The sequence below is a fragment of the Echeneis naucrates genome, chromosome 9 (genome assembly GCF_900963305.1).
Source record: "Echeneis naucrates chromosome 9, fEcheNa1.1, whole genome shotgun sequence".
NCBI lineage: Eukaryota > Metazoa > Chordata > Actinopteri > Carangiformes > Echeneidae > Echeneis > Echeneis naucrates.
In genome coordinates this window covers 4,270,093-4,292,491 of record NC_042519.1, presented here as the reverse complement: position 1 = coordinate 4,292,491, position 22,399 = coordinate 4,270,093, and the positions used below count along the sequence as shown (strand labels likewise).

Genomic DNA, 22,399 nt, shown 5'->3' with positions numbered 1-22,399 from the left:
GGCTGAGTACAAGAAATCCAAACCTTACAAAAGAAGAAGCTGCATGTGTGTGTGTGTTCTAGGTGTTGATTGTGTATGTGTGCATAATATTCGCTGAGCTTTCCAGCCAGCAGTTGGGGGTTGTTTGTTTTCACTCACACAGAACAGACTGAAAGTGGTGTGAAACCACTGAAAAGAATCAGAAAATATGATTTTGAAACGTGGTTACCGTAAATTAATTTTTACTTGCTTTTTTTAAGGCATCACTAATTGTCCCATTTGTCTTTTAAGAAGCTCAAAGCTTCTCTGCTTTTTTTTTCTTTTGTTACCACAAGCTCATGATAGAAAAATCAAATAGGAAAGCTGGTGAATAGATAAGTTTCTGTGCAGCCCAAAATGTTTTCACACTCTACAACCTCCAGCTAGAAAATGCTGATAGCTACCTGTCCAGCTGACACATTGGAGGAGTTTTCACTTTGAGCATCAGGTCAGCTTTGAACCAGCAGACTGAGAGCCCATTGCAGTCAAGTCCCAGTTGTTTGGTTTCAAGACACACTGCAGCAGTCGGGGCCTTACAGTCGAGGAAGAATGTTCCAGTCAGGCTGGATTGGTGAGGGAAAATAAAGCGTTCTCAAATTGGATCCGAACACATCAAAGCAATTTTTTCATAACTTAATAGATACATAGACAGAAATCTACTGGCTTATACATTTAATGATAACCTTCACACTATGATTGGTGTACATTTACATATCAATTATATATTTACTGTAAATTGCTTGTCAACGTATGTGTGTGTGTGTGTGTGTGTGTGTGTACAGCCACCCTGTCTCTTTGAAAGAGGATGTTTATGTATACCGTGAGATGTAAGTTTGGCATCACAGAAAATTGGTTATTGTGAGGGTCCCTCACTTTATTAAATGATTTACATGTTAGGGGCAAGTCTTCTGTTTGGTTTTTTTTTTTTTTCAGCTTCCTTCATTATCATTTATGAATTTATTGTTAGTCCTTCTTCCAGTGTTTCATAACCGAGTCTGAGCCTGACCAGGATCAGACTTTGCTTTTTGTTTCTGACAATCTTTTATAACATTCAAATCTACTATGGCTTTTAGTTTCTCTTTTGCAGTGTTTAGAATGGCTTACATTGTGTCAGTACTGTGATTACACTGATGGATGTTTGGAAATTGGTGTTGGCATAGGGACTCCTCCTGGGCTCAGCTCTTGGCTTAAAAGGGCCGTGAGAAGGAGAGTGTCTGGGGGCCTGGATATGAGATGCTCTCTTTTGACTGTTAATCATCAGCGAAGTGTGTGCATTGTTCCGACTGACAGCTATTTATTTGTGCTTTTCTTTGTGCATCTGCAGAAATCTGTGTGCAAGCAATTTTGTTTTGCCAGTGTAGATCCTACATTGAATCAATATCTGGGGAATTTCGAAGCCAAGTTATCACCTCAAACTAGTTGTGCTCCTCAAATGATTCCTGAACCATATTTGCTTTGTGGGATGACATATTAACCCACTGAAAGATTGGTGGTGCACAAGGGTCAGCATGAGCACCCTGCAGCTGTGCAGCTCCATATGCTACAAACGGCGACGCATTGTGTATTCTGATACATTCCTATCAGGTGTCAGCATTCATTTCTTCAGCAATATAGCAAAAGTAGCTAATCTGTTGAAGCCCCATGATCCTGTCACCAGCTCACCACTGTTCCTTCCTTGGGACCGCTTTTGATAGAAACTAACCACTGTAGACCACGAACATCCAGCAAGAGCTGCAGTTTTAGAGATGTTCTGACCCAATCATCTAGCAATCACAAGTTGGCCCTTGTCAAACTCATTCAAATCCTTATGCGTGTCCATTTTTCCTGATCTAACACATCACCTTTGAGGACAAAATGTTCACTTGCTGCATAATATATTCCACCAACCAACATCAGTGTTCATCACCTCACCTTTCAGTGTTTATAATGTTATGCCTAATTGGTGTATGTATAGTTCTTTTTTTGTCTGCATTTGTGCTCATAGTTTAACACCACAGGGTGTGTCAACTTTTCATGAGATTGATGCACTCCCCACCACTCGCCACCACACACCCCAAACCCCCACCCACCCACCAGAGGAGGAGAGGAGAGGAGACCACCGGCTAGAGAGCCCCACCCGGGCGCCTAAGTGATGCCCCTGTGGGCAGACACCGGTGAAGTGTTGGTAGGAGGGACCAAACTCACACCAAAATCGGTGTGAGCGCAAAGATTTTACAGGAATGCTTAGCTCTCCCTGTCTGCAAATCCTAGTGACGTCTCTGTCAATTAAGAACAATCAAGATTAAGATGTGCATTGAAATAAATAGGAAAAGACCCTGAAAATATTTAAACATTCATAATATCAATACATAATAATAAGTATGGATTCATGTGTCATATTCATTCTTTGTACAATCAGTTTTTTAACTATTTTTATCACCGCCTATCCTCCCCTCGCGGTCGGGAAGCACGTGGTAGTTTGTCTGGTGTTTCTATTGGCCAGTTCAAATAAAACGAGTTCCGGCCATATTCGTAGAATGCGGAAGTTGAATTCTCGAACGTTATACTTTCTCTGTTACTTTCGCCGCTTTGTAACAACACTTATCATTGTTATAAAAGTGTAACTGTTAGACAAGAACACACAGCACGCAGCCTGATTTTAAGCTGTGCAAGTTTACACGATTGTAGTAGAGATAGCCTTCGCGGAGGGATCCATATACACCCGCGTCCGGCTCTGGCGTGGAGCGTGATTTGAATCGCTCTCCACTGCTACCACCTTTTATCGGTTTTATTTTCTAAGAGCATGATTTGAGGTATGAATGGCTCTTTTGTGATATTAATGACACCGTGTGTCTTCAGATATATATTTTAACGACAGAACGTATATCAGTTGCCTTTAATGTTAAAGGTGAGTGTTTTACTTGTTGTCAACACTAACTCATATAGCCAGTGTGAGCTAACGTTCATTCAGAAGACAAACGCTGTACAGTTCAAGTTTTCTTTGCTTGTTGGCGATCGTAATGTTTCTGAAAGCATCGATCTAGTCAGCTTATTGTGCCTGTCCAATAACACATATATATCCGAGATGGGTCCTTTTAACTGGTTGTTTTATATCAACAATCGTATTAAGCTATCTATAAAACTCCAGATAAAGCTAACACTACGTTTTGTTACGTTGGGACATCAAGCCCAGTTGTTGATGTTAACTGTTATGAACACCGTTTACTCTATACTTTATTGTCATCCATCATCATTTTTGCTGGGTAACTGTTGACTCTGTTGTACATGTACCTGTTGTTCAGCTGCTCTCAAGAAATAAGATGTACTCAAATGATCTGTGCAGATGGCTAACATAGAGAAGAACACGGCGGGCGCAGGAGCGGATCAAATAGAGAAAATGGGCCCCTCTGAAGAGGAAGCCCCCCCCATTTGCCCTAATGGTACCTTGCCCCCCCTGAATTTTTCAGAGTTGACACCTACTCAATTTGGGATCTCTGTCCAAAGTTTTATTCCAGCAGCATCATCAAACAGCAAAGGTGAGATAATGACTCATATTAGGTATGAAAGAGCAGAAATTTGTTTGCGTTACATAGTGTGCTGTTGCTGTCACCACTGGAAACTGTAATATTAGGCTTTAAACCATTCTGTTTAAATTGTGATCACATTAAACTGTAATGCACCCACAACTGTGACAAGAACAGTCGCATTCTTCAGCATAAAGAAAGTCAAGACGTTCACATTTTACATAGGTGTTAATGAAGTCATATTCTCTCCCCTACTTGTTTAGATAAGTCACGTCTAGCACAAATCAAAGCAAGACGAAGATCCAATATTGGTGTCCGAGGCTCCCCAGAAACAAATTCTCTCATCCGCTTCATGGCACAACAGAGAATGAAGACCCCAACTCATCAAACTCCGGAGGTGAGATGCTTCTCGGGATACAGTTGAGCAAATCTTGCACGAGTGTGAGGCAGGGTTCAGATTAATGGGGTCATTTTTATCATACTGTGTGTGACTGTGCAGCATTGGCCTGTAGTTTTTATTTCTCAGACAGACATAAATACTGTCACTGCTAAAACAAGTCTTGGTGCATGCACGTCAATATGTATGCATTCTTATACTGGAGTGGCTTTCAACCAAATTGGGCTATTCCCTACATCTTGTGAGTAGAGATGCGTTGCGATCAGATAAGCCCCTTGAATTGAGCACCATATTCATATTCTGTATGTGCATAGGAAAACAGTGAGATTTTCCAAACCTACTTCATCTACTAGTTATGTAATAAAAACGCACTGCACCAACTTCTTCTTCTAATAATATATAATATATAATATAATAATATGTATGTATATGTATATATATAAATATATATATATATATATATATATATATATATATATATATATATATATATATATATATATATATATATATATATAAATAAATAAATAAAAGGAAGAATAGAGGTGAAGTTCCATGTCCCTAAGACTAGGATGTGACACCAGAGAATCCACGTGCCAATGCTCCTAGCCTCCTCTGACATCCAATCAACACAGCTCCCAGTCCCAATGATTCACAGGGCAGTGACTCCATGTTGTTTCGTCAGGCATTGTTTCCTGTTCCAACACTCACATGTGGTCATGAGCTTTATGTAGTGACAAATAAATTGAGGATGCTGATATAAGCAGCAGAAATGGCTTCATCTGTAGTGTGGCTGGGCTCAGCAAGGGAGCTAGGGTGAGGAGCTTTGATATCTGGAGTACAGCCACTGCTTCTTCACGTTAAAAGGAGCCGGGTGAGGTGGTTTGGGCATCTGTGCAAGTCTTGGCCAGATCTGTGGAGAGGAAAAGTTCAAACCACATGAAAGTGTAATGTTTTAACCCATGTTCCTTCTGTCATGTTGAAGACATTAAAACAGAAATAAAAGGTGATCTAACAGTCCATAGAGATGTTTTCAGGCTTTTCCACTAATATTGTCAACACAGACAACATGAATTTATCAGAAAGTTGTGTGATTTAAAAAATATTGAGCTTCAGATTTTAAACACAGTTTCCTTTCACAAGCTTAATCATTGCTGAAGAATGCATATTTAGAATGGATCATGGGGAGAAGAGAAGCACTTATTCTCATAAATTACAGGGAGATTCAGGGCCTGTTGAGAGTTTTTTTTTTTTTTTTTTTTTTTTTTCTCTCTCTCTCTCTCTCTTCCCTGCAGTTACTAAATGCACTGTTTACTGCCTTTTTGGGCTTTGCAGAGCATTACAACAGTCAACACAAGTAGAAACAGAGAAGTGTGAACAATCATCAATGTGAATCTGGCTCAGCAGAGATCTTTTTGCAATTTTGTATATATTTTAAAAAATACATTTTTGTCAAAGAAATTGCATGGGCTGTAAAAACGGTAAAAAAAATCGAACATGTTTGTTTTCTGTGTGATTTTACAGTTTTTCAAAGAAAAGATCTTGGTAATTTGTCTGGGCCAGTTAGGAGGATCTCAGCCTTATCTTTATTTAGCCATACTCTGACAGCACTGTCCATATTTGAAACATAGCAAACCTGCTGTGAGTAGCAGAGAAGTGAATCATGCTGCAGAAGTGGTTTAAGAAATTACTGAGGGCTTTTTGTTCTGCCTTCCACTGTAAAAAACAAATTTCAAGCCTGCAGACGGTGAGTCTGATGCTAAGGAGTTACACTTTTAATCATGTTTTAGTTGAGAGAAAAAAATACTCTCAAGTTGTTAGATGATGCATATTCCTGAATGATGTGTGTTTGGAAGGAATATGTAATATATGTGCTAACACTGAAAGTGGAATTAAAAAGGTGGGTTTGGTGGTTAAGTTTAGGTCCTGAGAGAGATGGAAAAGTTGGTATACAGTGATCAGAGATTATGAGAGGGAGTATACAGCTGGAGCAGGGCAGGGTTTTGTTTTGTTTTCTTATGAATGTATTTATTTTTTGCTGTCTCAACTCCCAGAGTGTCAGGAGTAGCCCCTACCTTCCCCGGGTTGTTTCCACACTGAGGCAGAAAATGGCCACCTTCCAGAGTGTGATGGATGTGGAGGAGAGTGGGGTCTGTGATCTAATGCCAAAGGACGATAGAAACATTGGAGGATACATCAAGACAAGAGATTATCTGTCTGGTGAGGCCGCCTCATTGCATCACAGGATTAATAGTTTGATCTCTCAAAGAGGATCTTTACCAGTAGGATTCCTTTATTATATCTGAAGGCACCATTCAAAGCATGGGATTAATGCGTAGCACAGGTTAGGCCCAACTCATCACAATAGTATTTTGCTTGAGCTTGGTCAGCCTCATAAATGAGCCACTTTCTCAGCCATTTGTTGCTGAAGGGAACTCTATCTCACTTCCTCTGGGCATGTGTTTGTGTTTATTTGATGTGATATTTTCTTTTTATTTATCTTATGTCCCCAAGTCCCATTTGTTTTTCTGTGTTTATGTAACATTCCTTTTTTGATAGGTGCATTTTTTTTTTCCTCCTTCTCAGATGGGAACAGTTTTGATGAAGGCAAAGAGAACCAACCAACAGCGATGATGCCCACACCCAAAAAGAGGCGGTACCTGGGCCCCCTCAAAGGCTGTGAGGTACAGATTAGAGAGGCTGGCTCTCCTAACCTCCACTTCAATGTCAAGAAGCAGGAGGTACACTCACTCTTATCATCCGTTTGCTGTTTTTGAGTGCTATTAATAATTAAACAGAAAGGTTCTACTTCTCTGTACTTGGCTCCATTGAACTCACTGATTAATTTTAACTCCTTTATGAAAGAAAGAAGTCAGTGCTCCACAGGAAATTTCAACTCCAAGTATCCAAAAACAGAAAATATCTCTCTGAAACAACAAGTTTGATTTCCACTGCTATTATTTAGATTTTAATTGCTAATTATTTTTATAATCAATAATAAATAAATCTTTGTCTTTGGTTTTCGGACTTGTACTTGTAAGTGTATCATGTAACAAATTCCAAATTTTATGCTTCACCGCAGTAGCAGTTTGGTGAATTTATTATTTGTTTTCATAAGGGAAGCGCTGTTGCTGCTGTGCTGCAGTGCAGCAAGGTGAAAGGATTGTGAATTCCTTTATCATGTACACAGGAGGATCTTGAACCAGTGACACATGTTTTGACACGAGGACCGCTGCCATCTAGTGAGACTGTGGAAAAGGCCCAGGCTGTGCTTATGTCCCCAACACTGCATGTTCACTCTGAGTGTCAGGCCTGTTCCCCCGCTGAGAATCAAAAGGTTAATCCAGATACACACACAGACATGCGAGCACAAACAAAAATGGGGTGTGCATGACAAAACAAACATTTAGTGGTTCGAGGGGGGGTAGCTAATATAAAAGACACCTCATTCAGACTTGGCCGATGTGATTTGAGTTTTGTTTTTTGGCCAGGGGTTCCTTGCATTCCTCTAAGATTAAGGAGTGTAGTTTGTATAATCAGATTTAGTACAATCATATGAAAGATTTCTGTGTTTAGAAAACATTACCTATCCTATGTACATTTTCATATTTTCCTTTAGAGAACCAACGGTATGCTTTTATTATGAAGCAGCTACCCTGAAGGTTGTTTATCTGTTTTTGAGGTCAGCGCTGATAGCTGTGTGTTTAAAAACCGCTCTACACAGCAAAACACTTAAATTTATAACGAGTGCATTTCCTCTAAGTGAACTGTTGCTCTGATAAAATACCATGAGCATATGATCTGGCAAAGAAACAAAGAAAGAAAACAAACCATACTACGTCATGGTATTAAGAATGTGTATTTTTGGACACCCACTATCTCAGTTTATGAGATATTTTCATCACTACCTCAGTCAAGAGATGAGTTTTAAAGGTCACTATTAAGGAAAACATACTTCTTTCAACCACAGGAACAATGTCCAAAGCCACTGGCACACTTGAAGCTGAATAATTTCAACATTTATTGTTTAATTGGTGTAATGTTTGTTGAGCTAACTAATAGGCTCTTGTGTTTTGCTGTCTGGCTCTGCATCCATGACTGAGAAATGATTGATAAAATTTATATATTTTGATAAACCTTTAACCTTCAATGCTTTTCTAGCCTGATTAAGTGATGGTCTGGTTGGTATTTCTGCACAATACGGAAAAATACATGATACGTGAGCTTCAGCATATGACAGCTTGCAGGAGAAGGCTGCTAAGCTTCATGAGAACCTTTCTAATGTTATGGAGTACGATAACACCTTGAACAAAGACTCTAAGCAGGGTATTAGAAATATTTAATTCACAGTTACTTTACTTACCAACCTGCTTTATGAAACTCTTTGAGCTCCCATCCAACAGAACAGGTGAACTTATGCAATTCTCTCTCAACAGGATGGTGCCTTTAAACTCCAAAGCCCTAACCGACCACTAGAAGATGATCCTGCAATAGCTTCACCTGCTTACTCCACCTCTCTCGTCAATATCCCCTCTGTCCCCTCCCTGCTGGAGATGAAGCCCACAGGTAAACACACACTGTTCTCTATGTTCATGTTAAATTGGACTTTAAACTGGACTTTTATTTATGGTAGCTTGGCATTTTAAGGGTAGGTTTGATAATGTGTTTGCAGGCCCCATACCAGGAGAGCACCCAACTTGTATTTTTAGAGAGGAAATGCATTATCCATTTTTCGAGTTGTGAGAAAACAAATGCACTTTAGCTTTCCAGCTGAATCTAGAGAGCCAACTGGAAAGCTTAACATATAAGTAATATGCCTCTTACTATACATAATCGGTGGATTCAGTTATAAATTAACTTTTTTACTGTGAAATTAATCAATCGGTAGCACTGTAGCTGCGATGATTGCAGCGCATTTGATATGTAGTATAAAGTCATTGTTCTAGATAGGAGATATGAGCAAAAAATGGTTTGCAAAATGTAGCTTTATGCTTTTTGTTGTAGATTTAATAATTTTTCTATTCCACCACTTTTTAGAAGATTTTGTTACATCCAAGTAACAAAATAGCTTCAGAGAGCTCAAAATTAGTAATGACTAAGACCTTAACATCTCAGCATTTGGGCCAAATTATCTATTTACACTGCATTCTAGCAAACTTGGTAAATATAAATATTGTTTCTATGCAGTAGTGCTGATTGATATGACTTGAAGACTTGTGGGTGTGAGGCATAAATGTGATAAAGTGGTAACTAAAAGGTATTAGTGTGCATGTAGTCATATGAACATGAGTTAGTAACCTTTAGAACTTCTAAAGGACAATTTATATTTGTTTATTTATTTATTTTTATCCAGTCATAATAAGAAAAGGTTTAACCTTCTGTGCAGGGGAGAGTGATGCCATTGGAATATGCACAGTTAAGAAGAAAAAGCAAGTGCGCTTTGGAGGTCCTCTCTCTCCTGAATTCTTTGATAGGGACCTGCCTCCGAGCACCCCATTGCAGAAGGGGGGTACACCAGCTCGTGCACCTACACCAGGAGACGGTTTACAGCTGCGCTCTTTGCTGAAGACACCACAAAGGAGTGAGGCCCAGACACCAAAATCTCAGCCAAACCTGAGTAGTCCCAATATGTTTGGTGCCTCTCCTACACTTCCAATGCCTCGCCACTACAGAATACAGCATGTGGAAGAGGACTACGAGGAGAAGGTTGAAAAGGTAGAGAAGTCCCTATATTCTCTCGTGTGAATGTTAAGAATGTTAAGAAAAATTATTTGAACAGTGAGGCAGCACACATCCAGGAAACTAGAGCAAACTGCAATGTAATTTAAAGCCATGATATGACTCACTATCTTGATTATAAATGTTTATGACAGCAACATTGTTCTTCTTTATTTCCTGGTTTTAGATTGTTTTCCCTTCAATGGAAGAGAGTGATTCTGATGTGGCAAGTGGTGCAGGTTGGCTATCATGTTTCACCCTTAGAGTTTCATTTTATACTCCCCACTATAATGTAATTATCATCATAGCTATTCCCACATGTTACATTTTCAGAATGTATGTTGTAGTGTTAGCTGTTACATCTACACACTGCTTTTCATGAGAAGTCCCTTTCTCAGGGAGTGGCAGGTAGAACAGCCATCATAAAAGTTTTTTCCTTTCCTTGTCAGAGGTTCTCAATGTCATTACCTTAATATCTGTCCTGTCCTGCCTTTTGACGAGCTATAAGATGTGACATAGTGTGAGTCAGAGCGTGCACATGTGTGTGAAGCCGAGTCCCCTGTCCCTGGCAGACAGGCAGAGTGAAGACAGATGTGGCCATGCTAACCGATAGAATCAATGATAATACTCAGAAACAGGTGTCCTTTCAGCTGTAATACTGTGGATTGCTCCTCAGAGTCTGAGACGACCCCCAGTACAGTCTCAGTGGTGAATGTCATGAATGAGGCTGCAGCCATATGTGAGCAGGAAAAGCAGTCTCCAGCAGATATTGAACCACCAGCTCCAGTCAGATCTCGAAATCAAAGGAAAAAGGTCTGCCACTTTTATTAATTAATTTATTATTATCATTATTTCACGTAGTTTTTTTATTTTAATCTATTCACTTGGATAAGTAATTTTGGTATATAGGATTTATTTTTAGTGACAACCTGTTTCACATTCATTTGCTTGCTGTCTGTTTATATTTCCAGAGTAATCAATTCTATTTTCTATAGAACCTCATAGTGTGACATTTCCACCAAATCTTCTAAATTTCTGTCTTAGCAGCCAGAACTGGGGTATGAATCGACCAGTAAGGCTCCAGCTCGCTCACGCAGCCAGAAGAGAAAGGTCTGCTCTTACCATAAACTGCTTTCACTTGTTCTTACTTGCAGAAATCTCAATTTACGAGACAAAATTGTCTTTGTTAATAATTTAAGGCTTCAGAACAATCAACTATCTAATCTTCTGCTTAATTCCACTGGATCTGGATTTAATCATATCAGATGATGCCTAGTTTGTGTTTGTGCGAGTGGCAGAGACATTCTCTGTGTAACATATCCTCATGCCAACTCTTTGCTCCCTCAGCAACCAGAGGAGAGTGAACCCGCAAAGAGGTCGACACGCTCTGCTGCCAAGTTGGCCTCCGGGAAGATGAAGGTAAGTTGGTGGAGTCTGTTTGTTTGATTTCTCTTTACACTGCTTCACTGAGGGATCAGGGAGATAGTTGGGAGATGATGGTTGCACTATCTGACAACTTACTTTACCTGAGTAAAGGATAGGATCTCTGTGTGTGCATTTATATGCTTCTATATTTGCCACTGCAGATTTAACATAATGGGAATTTGTAAGACTCGGGTTTCAGAGTGATTCACAAAACCTGTAATAAAATACATTCATTGCTGTGTTTAGTGTTATGGTAGTGGTTGATAGGGAGGAAATAAAAAAATCACAAGATGTGTTTCAGGTTGATTTGAAGAAGATAAATATGGTGGTTCACAGTGGACACTGCATTCCACAATGCATCAACCCAGCTATTTGAAGGCAGTTTGCAGTCTGTATAGCTATCGGCACTCTATCTCACATTACAGTGAATTTGCATAGCCAACAACTTTACTTTGGTTGCAGAACTGATTAGATTTAACTAAAGCAAAGGTGCCATTGGTATTAAAGTTATAATATATCCCTACAATGGTATATTCTCCCAAAAAAACAACAATTAATTGATGAAATAATATTTTATATGTTGTTTATTCAGCATTATCACAATCACCAAAAAAGGAAAATAGTATTGCACTTGTGGAAGATTACAGGAATCAGGTCATTATAATTCCATTCACTCATACACATTGTGCTGATTAGATGAACTATACCAGTCATGCTACATAATTTAAGTGGATACTCACCAGCTGATGAAACATTTCCAGAAGAAAAAAAGTGCAGATTGTTTCCACAGGTGACCTCCCAAACAACATGGTGCTGGAACAGGGGCGTGGACCGCTCCCTGTACGGCTCTCGGGAATATGCTTCAAAGAATCCTTCCTTGAGTCCCATCACTGAGAGGCTGTCGTTCACTCCAGAAGCACTGCAGGCTCCTTCCACAAGCTGCACTGGACATGAAGGCAATAATAATCTGTTTTAAAATGTTGACACCAATAGTTAATTATGGATTTTACTCTCTATAATTCAGATCTGCATTTCCTGTTCTATATATAAAGTTTTCCCCAATTTACAACATGATGTTTTCCGTTCCCACAGCCTCACAGCCAGAGACCCTCTCGAACCCCGAGGCAAATGACAGCACACAAGTGACACGTGACCCCACTGTGACACACATTTTAGAAAAACCTTTAGGAGATTTGGTCACGCCTTCCAACTCTGATAAAGGTGGCAAGCAACTGTCAAGGCGTAGGGTCAAAGGGAAAAGATTGAAAAGGCAAGTCAGTCTTGCTGACTGCGACCTGCTGCGTAAGGAACCCCAGGACCAGACTGAAGGAAAGCCAGAGGAGCACTTTCAAAACCAAACCACTACAAATCTTAAGGCAGCAAGAAAAACATTGAAACACACTGTAGCTAAACAGAGGAGAGTTGACATTGAACTCGGTGCTCAGACTTCTGCCATGACACCCACCACAGACTCAAAGAGGGAATTAGAACACCATGCTAATCTAAATACCCGCCCATCTTCAGGTGAAGAACTCAACCACACTATGAATGTGCCAGCAGAGGTAGCAAAAAGAAAAGCCAAGCAAAGCCTGAGGAGCTCTGTCAACAGCCCACCCCTGCAGGAGCAGGCAGACCTGTTGGAGGAGCACCAAAACAGACTGGGAGACCAAGCAGCAAGTAATCCTGAAAATGACAGCAGGTCGAGCTCTGACACCCAGGAGGAGAATGGAGTAGCTGATTTGGATTTGGCCCCCTCACTGGGTGACTTTAATTTGGAAGATGTATTCAAACCTGTTGCCACTAGAGGGCAGCACTCTGTACGTCGCAGCATGAGGAACAAGTGCAACGCAGACAAAAGTGACAACAGTGCCGGTCTTGCCTGGCTGCCTTGGACCTCCCCCAACTCCAGTAAAGAGGTCCGTAGGAGGAGCCGAAGCTTCTGTAGTGGTCCACTGGTCCAATCCTCACTCCTTGAGACACAAAACAACGATTCTTGAGCTAACTGATCACTCTGTCACACATGCCTCGCACAGTTTCTTAAAATTAAATGGAATGATTGTCTAAGGGAAGGGCTGATTTAACATTATCTAAAACCTTAATGCAGTTTTGCCTGAGTTATTGCAGCTGACCAGTAATCTGTTGCCAGATTCCCGCCAGGACCCCAAATAGTCAATATGCACTGAGAGCCAAGTCATGTCTGTTGACCACCTCCCAATCAATATCCAACCACTCAGCTGGTAATCGCAGTGCATTTTCAGTCTACCTCTCCAAAGTCACTGGATTGAGCATCTCTGAATCAATATCTACTCTTTGTGGATAGATGAGGCAGACGGGGGGAGGGGAGGGCGCTGCACACTGAAATTAAATTAATAGACTCAAATAATTGTTTATTAGTGGCTGTTCCAAGGTTTTTCTTTTTTTCACTTTGTGATCCAGACTATTGGCATAGATGTTAGTCTGTCTCATATCTGGGCTTTTCAGGAATGATTTTAAAACTGCCGATAATCAATAGTAATAGACAGTCAAATTGAAATTGCCTTAAACAATGTACCACAATAAAGATGACCTGATGCCCTCAATGAGTGTCCTGAAATTTCAAACGTGTACCTTGCTAGAGTAACAAAACGCTATTCAATTCCATTGTGTCAAACTGCATTCATCTAAACAGATTGTGCAATAAGAGTTTGAAAAAGCTGTTGTCACCACAAATGTTCCAGCTGTGTGGTCACTTCAGTTCCAGTCACAGAAGCTTCCCTCCACATAACCGAGAACCTTTCGCCATAGCTAAATGAACCATTGCATAAATGACTGTTCTCATCTACATTTCACACAGCCAAATGTCTGGAAGTTAATTGACCTCTAACCTCCAGATTGCACCAGTTACTGTTCAAATCAGCTAGTCTTTACTAGCTTCATCCATCTGTCATGGAGGAATGAAGAGAGGAGTAACAAATTGAGTTTCAGATTCAGTTCACATAGGAAAATTGGCTTCTAGAATGATGCATGGCAGTAATCTATCCATCACTGGGTAATTGACTCCCTCCTTTTACATCGAGTCAGAGTTAACTTGGCTGAAGGACACTAGAGGTTTGTGACTCTTAGTGTGTACGCCAAGGTCTTTTCTTTATTCCCATGGAAGATAGATGGACAGAATCTCAAAGCCGGTGAGGCAGTGCTGTGTGGACGCAATGGGGCCACACTGCCATCTGGTGGGGCAGCTGTGAGTTACAAGGAATTACTCCTCCCAACTTGCATCAATTGTCACGGTGGAAGGGACTCATTGTGGACATGCATATTCACTTGGGTGGAGAAGGTTTGTTGTGTGCTCCTGCTGAGCAATTCCTCTGTGTGTGCATGTTTCCCACAGCAGCACGTAACACCATGTTGTGATGGTCTTCACTAGTCTTGATTTTAAAGCTTAATTGGGAGCATCTTCAGCGTGCAGCCAAACTGCCACAACTGTGTACAAGTGAGAGCTTTCTGAGTGAGTGTGAGGGATATGTATATGAGGGGTGTGAAGCCGAGTCCCCTATCCCTGGCAGACAGGCAGAGTGAAGACGGCTTAACACAAGAACAATGGGGTCCTTTGACCAAAACGACGCCCCCAAGACATGTGGCCTCCTATCACCGTGGCAACCCCCCATGGGATAGAGAGTGGGCTGACAGCTGGAGAGGAGGACTTACAAAAATGGAGTCTATTTCTTTCCACTGAAGCTCCCGGGCTCTAAATTTTTCCCCCTTCTCCCTGTCTTCCTTTACTTGGTACCATTCTGTATCTGTGTTGCGTCTCATTCTACTTCATGTGATTGACTTTACAGACTTTTTTTTTTAGGAAGTGGAAGTGCTGCAACAAAAAAGGTCTTTAAGGCCCAAGCTCGCTGTCAGAAATAAGAGCATTGGTCTCATTCATATATATATATAGGTCTTAGCCTCCAGATTTCACACTCACTGCACTTAATTTTATGCCTCATTTTAAAACAGATGAGTACTTTCTACACAGACACAAAGAGACATAAGTTATTTGTACTTGCAAACTTGGAGACCTTTGTTTTTCAATTAGTTAATTAGTGGCTGAATGGCATTAAGTTGTCTGGCTGCCTCACACGTTTCTGTGCTCTGTGCTGTGAGCCCTCTATATTGATGCTGAGAGGTGCACTCTGTAAACTGCAGAGCTGTCCTATGGAGCTGAGGACAGCAGGAGGAGGGCAACAAAACAAAGGCAGGACAACAAGTGACCCTTGAGCTATTCTGAGTTTGGTTTGCAGTTCCACTGTGTCTACATGCTACAGCTACAGCTTTTCTGTGAGTTTCTTATCCCTGGAACTAATGCTTATTTTCTCTATTAAATTAATCGTTATAGAGTTTGTCAGTTAATTGATTAAATCCAGGGTGATAGTGAAGGTGAATTATCTGATGATTGACTAATGAGCTAAGTTGTCGCAGCTCTTAATAACACAGTCATTTATACAAGTTGCTTTGTTGCTCACGCCACAGTAATGTGTAACCAAGTATGCAACTAAATTGCTTTTGGTTTTCTAGCCAGTTAAATCAGGATTACCGGTATAGGTGAGCTATCAGTCAGTGAGCAGTTCCATGGAGTTTTATTCCACCTCATGGTAATTTTATAGTAAGCATAGTGTCAAGCTTTTTTGGAATTTGGTTAATCAGACCAATGAAAATGAAAATGAAAAATTTTCATTGGTCTTCAGACCTCCAGTACAACCCTCCATCACAGATCTGAAGAGCTTTGAATAAATGCATAATGAATAAATATGTGTAAGACATTTATTTACTGCAGTGCAATGGTTAGAGCTGCTGCCCCACAGGCTGACGGTTCACGGCCCAAACTCTGGTACGGTGTGGATTCTGCATTCTGCTTCAAACACAAGCAGTTTCTGCAGTGGGAGACTGGATGCCTGTCTGGGGTGTAGTGTACCCTAACATCTCCCTGCGTCATTTGAGATTAGCTCCAGTCCCCGTCTCACTGCAAAAATCAGCATTACACTTAAAGACTGGAAGGACTTATATTCTTTACACAAGCAAGATATCGTCTGTTTTTTTTTCCTCTTCCCTTGTTGCTGTATTTTGTGATTTATTTGTTTATTTTTGTCACAGTTAAGTGGAATTCACCAACGAAACACGCAGCAAAGTTTGTGTTTCACTTCCAGGGTTTTTTTTTTCCTTGTAATTGCAAAGCTAATTGTGGCTCCAGGGGAACTGTGTGAAGTCTGATGAGCACTGGTTTGGGCTGAAGACAACAAGTTAGGAACTGGAAGGAAAGTCAGGGTGTGGAGTTAGAAAGAGACCCCTGAAATCATCCCCTCATTTCTATTACAACCTGCATCAGCTGCTCCCAGTGCAGCACATCTGATACCAAGAAACACTTAGGTCGCATCAATTTCCCCCAATCAATACTGCATCAAATTTAATCCACTGCCCCTCTGTTGCGTCACAGTCATGAAAGTGAATTAAAAATGAAAAAGTTCGGGCTCAAGAATAATCTGGAATGTTTCTGTAAAAGGCTGTTCAAATTTGAGCTTCACTGCTTCTTGGCAAAGACTCTGCTAATGGGAAATCTACTGCAGAGATAAATGCTTTATTCTTCCAGAGGATGTTCACTTGGAAGAATTTTTTAATTGAGCTATAAATAAAGAGAATACAAAAACCCATACTGTGACACCATGTTGTGTTTTTACGAAGTGCTGTCGCTATCTCCATGTTTCTTCTTTATCTGTAATCACTTGCAGAGAGGCCAGACGAGGAAAAGGAGACAATGAGCAACATCCTGTTTGTGGCAGGAAGCAACAGGATTCATGGTAAATTGGATTTGTTTTTGACACAGACTAACAACACACTCAGCATTCTGGTGAACAAAACTTTAGATATGAGGAGGATGCTAATTAACATGATCACAGTCTTAATGATGTGCACACATTGTAGTATTAATCGGACGATGATTTATTCAATTTTGTGTTGCAAGAAAAAAAAAACTATTCCAGCTGACCTAATCATTATGATTACAATTGAGATGTAAGAGATGCATCATGTATTTAAGGATGCAGTCAAAGGCTGCCTTCCAAACTGCAGAACAAAGAGCAAACAACTGCCAGTGGAACAAAGGACACCTACATCTGCCCTGTCACATACCTGCACAAATCTCCACTCTGTCTGGGCATGTCTAAAAGACATGTACTCCTCACTGATACAACATGGAAAACTGAAATAAGGAAAACCACCATTAGCTGTTTTAGCATACTTGCTCATCCTGGAATGAATGATTAGATTCATGTTTGATCAGTTGCAGGAAACCCGGTATTTAGAAACTTTTGGGAGTATGCTGAAGAATTTGGAAGATCGATCAATGTTTCACTGAAGAAATCCCCTGTACAGAATATGAGCATGAATCTAAAATGTCTCTGAGAAAAGAGAACGGTTTCCTGAAGAAGAGATCTACCTTCAGTGGCCTTCAGCTGGGTGCTTACTGTACGTTCAGTAAGCGTCCAGCTGAAGGCCACTGAAGGCAACTTGTACTTGTTCTGCAAAGGGCCCATATACGTTCATCTTAAAAACCTGATAGGGAAGACGAATATGTTGCATTCATAAACAAGGAAACTCAAAACTTAATAAAATAAAAGACATTCTTTTATTATTTTGTATTATTTTCAGGAATAAAAATGCAGTTTTTCCTTTTTTTCCCCACATTCCTGACCTAATGGGCCAGTCCTTTCCTATTTATCTGACTGCCAAATTTTGTTTCAACCTCTGACTTTAGTGTGAGTGTGAGTGGTTGTTGGACTCTCTGTGTCTCTGTGTGTTGGCCCTGTGATGGACTGCTGACCTGTCCAGGGTGACCCCGCCCTCACCCAGAGTGAGCTGGGATTGGCTCCACCACCCTCTGTGACCCGGAAACAGATAAGCGGTTGAAGATGAATGAATGTATGTCATAGGAATCTTGCATCAGATATGCACCTCCAGCCTCCAGTCAGTCAGTGGGTGGGATAGATCAGGCAACTGAACATTGTGATTTGATGTCTTCAAACAGAAGAAATGGGGTGACTGTTAGGATGTGAGCGACTTTGACCAAAGATGACTGGGATCTCTGGCATCTCTGTGACTGCAGCCTGTATGGGAGGTTCCTGATCTGCAGTAGTAGTTAGTACCTACCAAAGATGGCCCAAGGAAGGAAAAGCGCTGAACAGGCAGCCGTGTCGTGGTAGAAGGCCAAGGCTTAGAGATGGACATGTCCATTCCAAAAAAAGAGCTGTAGCGTTTCAAACTGCTGAAAGAGTTCATGCTGGATCTGATAGAAAGGTGTCAGAAAACACAGTGCATTGCAATTTGCTGCAATTGGGCTGTATTCCAACATACTGGTCAGAGATCTACTACTCCAGAGAGCGATGTAATCATATGTACTTTTAGAACATATAAAAGGCTCTGCACTTTTGCTTCATTTGTGTTATTTAATTTGACCCATGCAGCCTACCTAAATATTGTGGCAGACCAAGTACACTTATTTGAAAGGGGCTCTTTAAGCAGAGTAATGCCCATGCCACACTGCACAAATGATTCGGGGATGATTTGAGAAATACATCAAATTCAGGATGTTGACTTGACTTCCAAATTCCCCAGATCTCATTCTGATGCAAAATGTGTAGGATGTGCCGCACAAACAAAGTTTATCCATGTAGGCCGCACATTGCAGTTTAAAGGATCTGCTGCCAACGTCTGGGTGCCAGAGAGCAGAGCACACCTTCAGAGTCCATGCCTGCAGTGGCAGGGACTGGAAGCAAAAGCAACAATTTGACAATGCCGACATTTTTAGCTACGTTTCCAACGTGGAAGAGGAAATATTTACTGCGCACAACACATAGAAGGTCTGCATTTGCTATATTCCTTCCTTATGTTACTCTGGATTTTCTTTTTCGTGCATGCAGTTTTTACTTGATCTCCCTTGTGCACATGTTCAGGAGATGCAGTACTTATGCCAAAGTCGTCATCTGCACGTAAGATTCAGTGACGTTGCTCGCTTGTTTGTTGCTCTGTATCAAAGCAACCGCCAAATGAGTTCATGTAAAACATAATATTTACTGCACAGTGTGAAAGTTCAACAGATTCTAGATGTTCTATCACAAAAACAGAAGGCAGATTACAGCATGTACTGAATGTTTACATGGGATGAAATCCTGTGTAACTGGCTTCCCAAATGCAACCAAAAAAACAAACAAACAAAAAAAAGTCCTTGAGTATATGAAATCTATGGGCACAGGTTCCAGGCAGAGTCTAGAAACTTGCAAAAAAAAAAAAAAAAAACAGATACAAGCATGACTTTTTAACTATTTGCACTTAACTATGTGTCTTCTGGCTATTAATCTACTCACTAAAGCACTCAGAGTCAAAGTGACCTGATCAGGATCTGCAGTGGCTGGCTGGCTCCTTTGTGAGGAATGGGCCAGGCTGACATGTGTCAGCCATGATAAATGAGCAGGTGTTTGGGTTAGTGTTAAATAAATGGAGTCATTATTGATGACCTCAGTGCTCCCTGTGTGTTGCCAGTATCAATGATGACTTCCAGGCCCTTGCTTTCCTAAAAGGGGATGTTGTGATTCCGCGGGTCAGGGAAGGACTCACAGCCTCGGGCCAGACTGAAGCGTCTGCCATTGTGGGGTTAAGTTGAATTACTTGGACTGGTGACTTAAAAGAGAGATGTTCACTGGCGTTGGGGCTGTGTGGCAGGCTCTGTGTGGAATCACCATGACTTATTGCTGAAAATTAGAGCTGAAAGTTACATTCATTTTGTACATTATTTTTGGGATGGCAGTGTCAATGAGTTGTTCTTTGGCCCAAGCTAAAATAGCTGAACAACTAATCGATGGGTTACTGCTAGAATAAATGCTAGATTGTGCACAAAGGATACTGTCTCATACATTTGCTGAATGAATTCCCATCTCTATTTAGATTTCTTGTAACTTTACCTTGTGGGCATTAACCCCTGTGTCAGTATCCAGACATTTGTGGTCAAAGCAAAATCACGATCATAGTAAATACACTCTTTCTCTCTCCCTTTCCCCCTCACTCCGTCCCCCTCTCTCTCTCTCTCTCTCTCTCTCTCTCTCTCTCTCTCTCTCTCTCTCTCTCTCTCTCTCTCTCTCCCTCTCTCCCTCTCTCTTTCTCTCTCTCTCTCTCTGGCTTTTTCCCTATTTGTGGTCGCCACAGCAAGTCAGTTCAGTGACTTGCATGATTGATTTGGCCACAGTTTTTACACCAGATTCCCTTCCTGTTGCAACCCTCCCCTTTAACTGGACTTGGGACAGGCACAAGCCTCCCACTGGTTTTACATTTGTAGTTGCGATTTGAACCTGGGGCCTCTGCATGCAAACTGTACCGTACCAGTGAGCCACATTTCTGCCCACGATCATTATAGTAAACACTAAACCTGCAAAACATTGTCCTTCTAAATATTTTAGCATTGTGACATCAGTATTTAGATCAAGACTCTGCTGTGGCTATCCATTCATTCATCCTACCGTGCTCATCCATTTCCAGGTTGCAGCGAGAATTGGGTGAGGGTGGGGTCACCCTAAACAGGTCGCCAGTCCATCACAGGGCCAACACACAGAGACAGACAGAAAGGAACAGCCTCTCGCACACACTAATACCGACTGGCAATTTAAGGTCACTAATTAACCTAAACATGCTTTGGACACGCAAACTTCGCACAGAAAGGCCCCAAGCAACCTTCTTGTTGTGGGGCAACAGCCCTAAGCCGCCGTGCTTCCCTGCTGTGACTATTAAAACATGGTGCACACACCAACAACTTCCTACTACTACCACTTAATGTCATGATTTACAAAGAAATCAAAACACTGGGGGTGACATAGACGTGGTGGCAAAGCAGTCAGGATACATCTAACAAAGGCTCTTAGGCCCCGAACAGCAAGTCCCCACGTTCAACTGCCAGCAGGACCATTTGCTGCATGTCATTCCCCTGCTCTCCTCCTGCCTCACATTTGTTCCCTCCTCTAGCAAATAAATATATAAAAATGGCCAAAAGAGGACTTCATGAGATTTACACTGGCCTAATCTACAGGTAGTTGGCCTGCTTTTTCAGTCGATTAAAACTGAAAATTCACATAAGACCGAGATTCACGAGAAACCAGACTTAGGGCAAACAACCATGTAATAAAATATCACCCTTTAAACTTTACAGTGGCTTATGAAGGGACTATAAGTACTCTATACATACATTAAATAGGCAGAAAATATGATTTGAAATGCATTTATCCAGTATTCCGCCCCTGAGGATTCCCGTTTCTGGGCAGGAAAAGTGTATGAGGAACACCTGGATGGAGGAGATATTGTACAATCATCAGGCAGCAGTAGTTTCTGTCGTTTTTCTCCATACGAAAAACACAGCGAGTGCTCTGTTACTGTCACCTAAGCTAGATACTGTCATCCAAATGGGCGGAAGGTGTTTATCAACTTCAGCATGATACATATATGCATGCCACAGTGTTACAGGTCTCCCAGGATAATTTGTGATTTTAATTGCAATCAATATCATTACGTAACATGCTCCATCTGTTGCCTCTTGCTAGTGCAGTAGAAAACAAACATGCATATCTTTACACAGGCAAGAATCTAATTATTCAATTAGGAACCATATTGAATGACTAACTGACTCACTACAGTTTACATAATAACAACACTGATCATTACTGGCTCTCTAATGCAATTTAGGACGACCAGGGAGGGCTCGTCATTCATGGGTATGTACACTTTTTTACCATTATCCTGCAATAATCGGAAAGTGGTATCATCAATATAAATGACTGCAAACTGAATGGCTTTTAATATATATTTCATGGCTCATATGCCCTTTTTCACATAAATCTTACTCCTGGCTTTTAATAGAACTGATTAAGGACGTCTGCATGTTCTGATATGAGAGAGTCTTGTTGTGTAAGTGAGCACTTGGTGGAAAAGGTGGGGGTAGCATTGAGGTAGGGAGGGTGGGGGAGAATCAGACAAAGCCTGTGGAACTCCAGAGGTTAAGGCCCCCCCCCACCACCACCAACACCAGGCCCACAGGAATTTGTGACAGTGTGTGTGTGTGTGTGTGTGTGTGTGAGAGAGAGAGAGAGAAAGTCTTGTTGGCTGCATTGTTGTCTGTGGTGCATCCTGCTCTGCAAACACTGCAGAGTAACTCCAAAGTGTGGACTTGGGAAAGAGTCTGTAATTGTAATGTGGGAGGTCTGGATACATCACACATCCAAACAAGGCATCATGTGATGCAGTTGCTGTTTGTTGTGGGAAAGCAAAAAACATAATCTACGGTGCA

At 41.1% G+C, this 22,399-nt stretch overlaps 1 protein-coding gene across 4 annotated transcripts; it reads left to right on the top strand.

Annotated features, from left to right (window-relative positions):
• The first annotated feature begins 2,626 nt into the window (after positions 1-2,626).
• On the top strand, positions 2,627-13,634 carry cdca2 (cell division cycle associated 2). 4 transcript variants are annotated; one of them, XM_029510988.1, is made up of 14 exons: positions 2,627-2,905; positions 3,341-3,533; positions 3,785-3,918; positions 5,973-6,138; positions 6,505-6,602; positions 7,109-7,255; positions 8,355-8,484; positions 9,305-9,633; positions 9,824-9,875; positions 10,313-10,449; positions 10,681-10,746; positions 10,984-11,055; positions 11,852-12,017; positions 12,154-13,634. In XM_029510988.1, exons 1-14 carry the CDS (start codon positions 2,897-2,899, stop codon positions 13,056-13,058), a joined length of 2,604 nt encoding a protein of 867 aa, XP_029366848.1. In that variant the 5' UTR covers positions 2,627-2,896; the 3' UTR covers positions 13,059-13,634. The 4 variants fall into 4 exon arrangements, with proteins under 4 accessions (XP_029366848.1, XP_029366847.1, XP_029366846.1 ...); XM_029510987.1 differs by having other exon boundaries at positions 6,505-6,659; positions 10,684-10,746; XM_029510986.1 differs by having other exon boundaries at positions 6,505-6,659.
• The last annotated feature ends 8,765 nt before the right edge of the window (positions 13,635-22,399 follow it).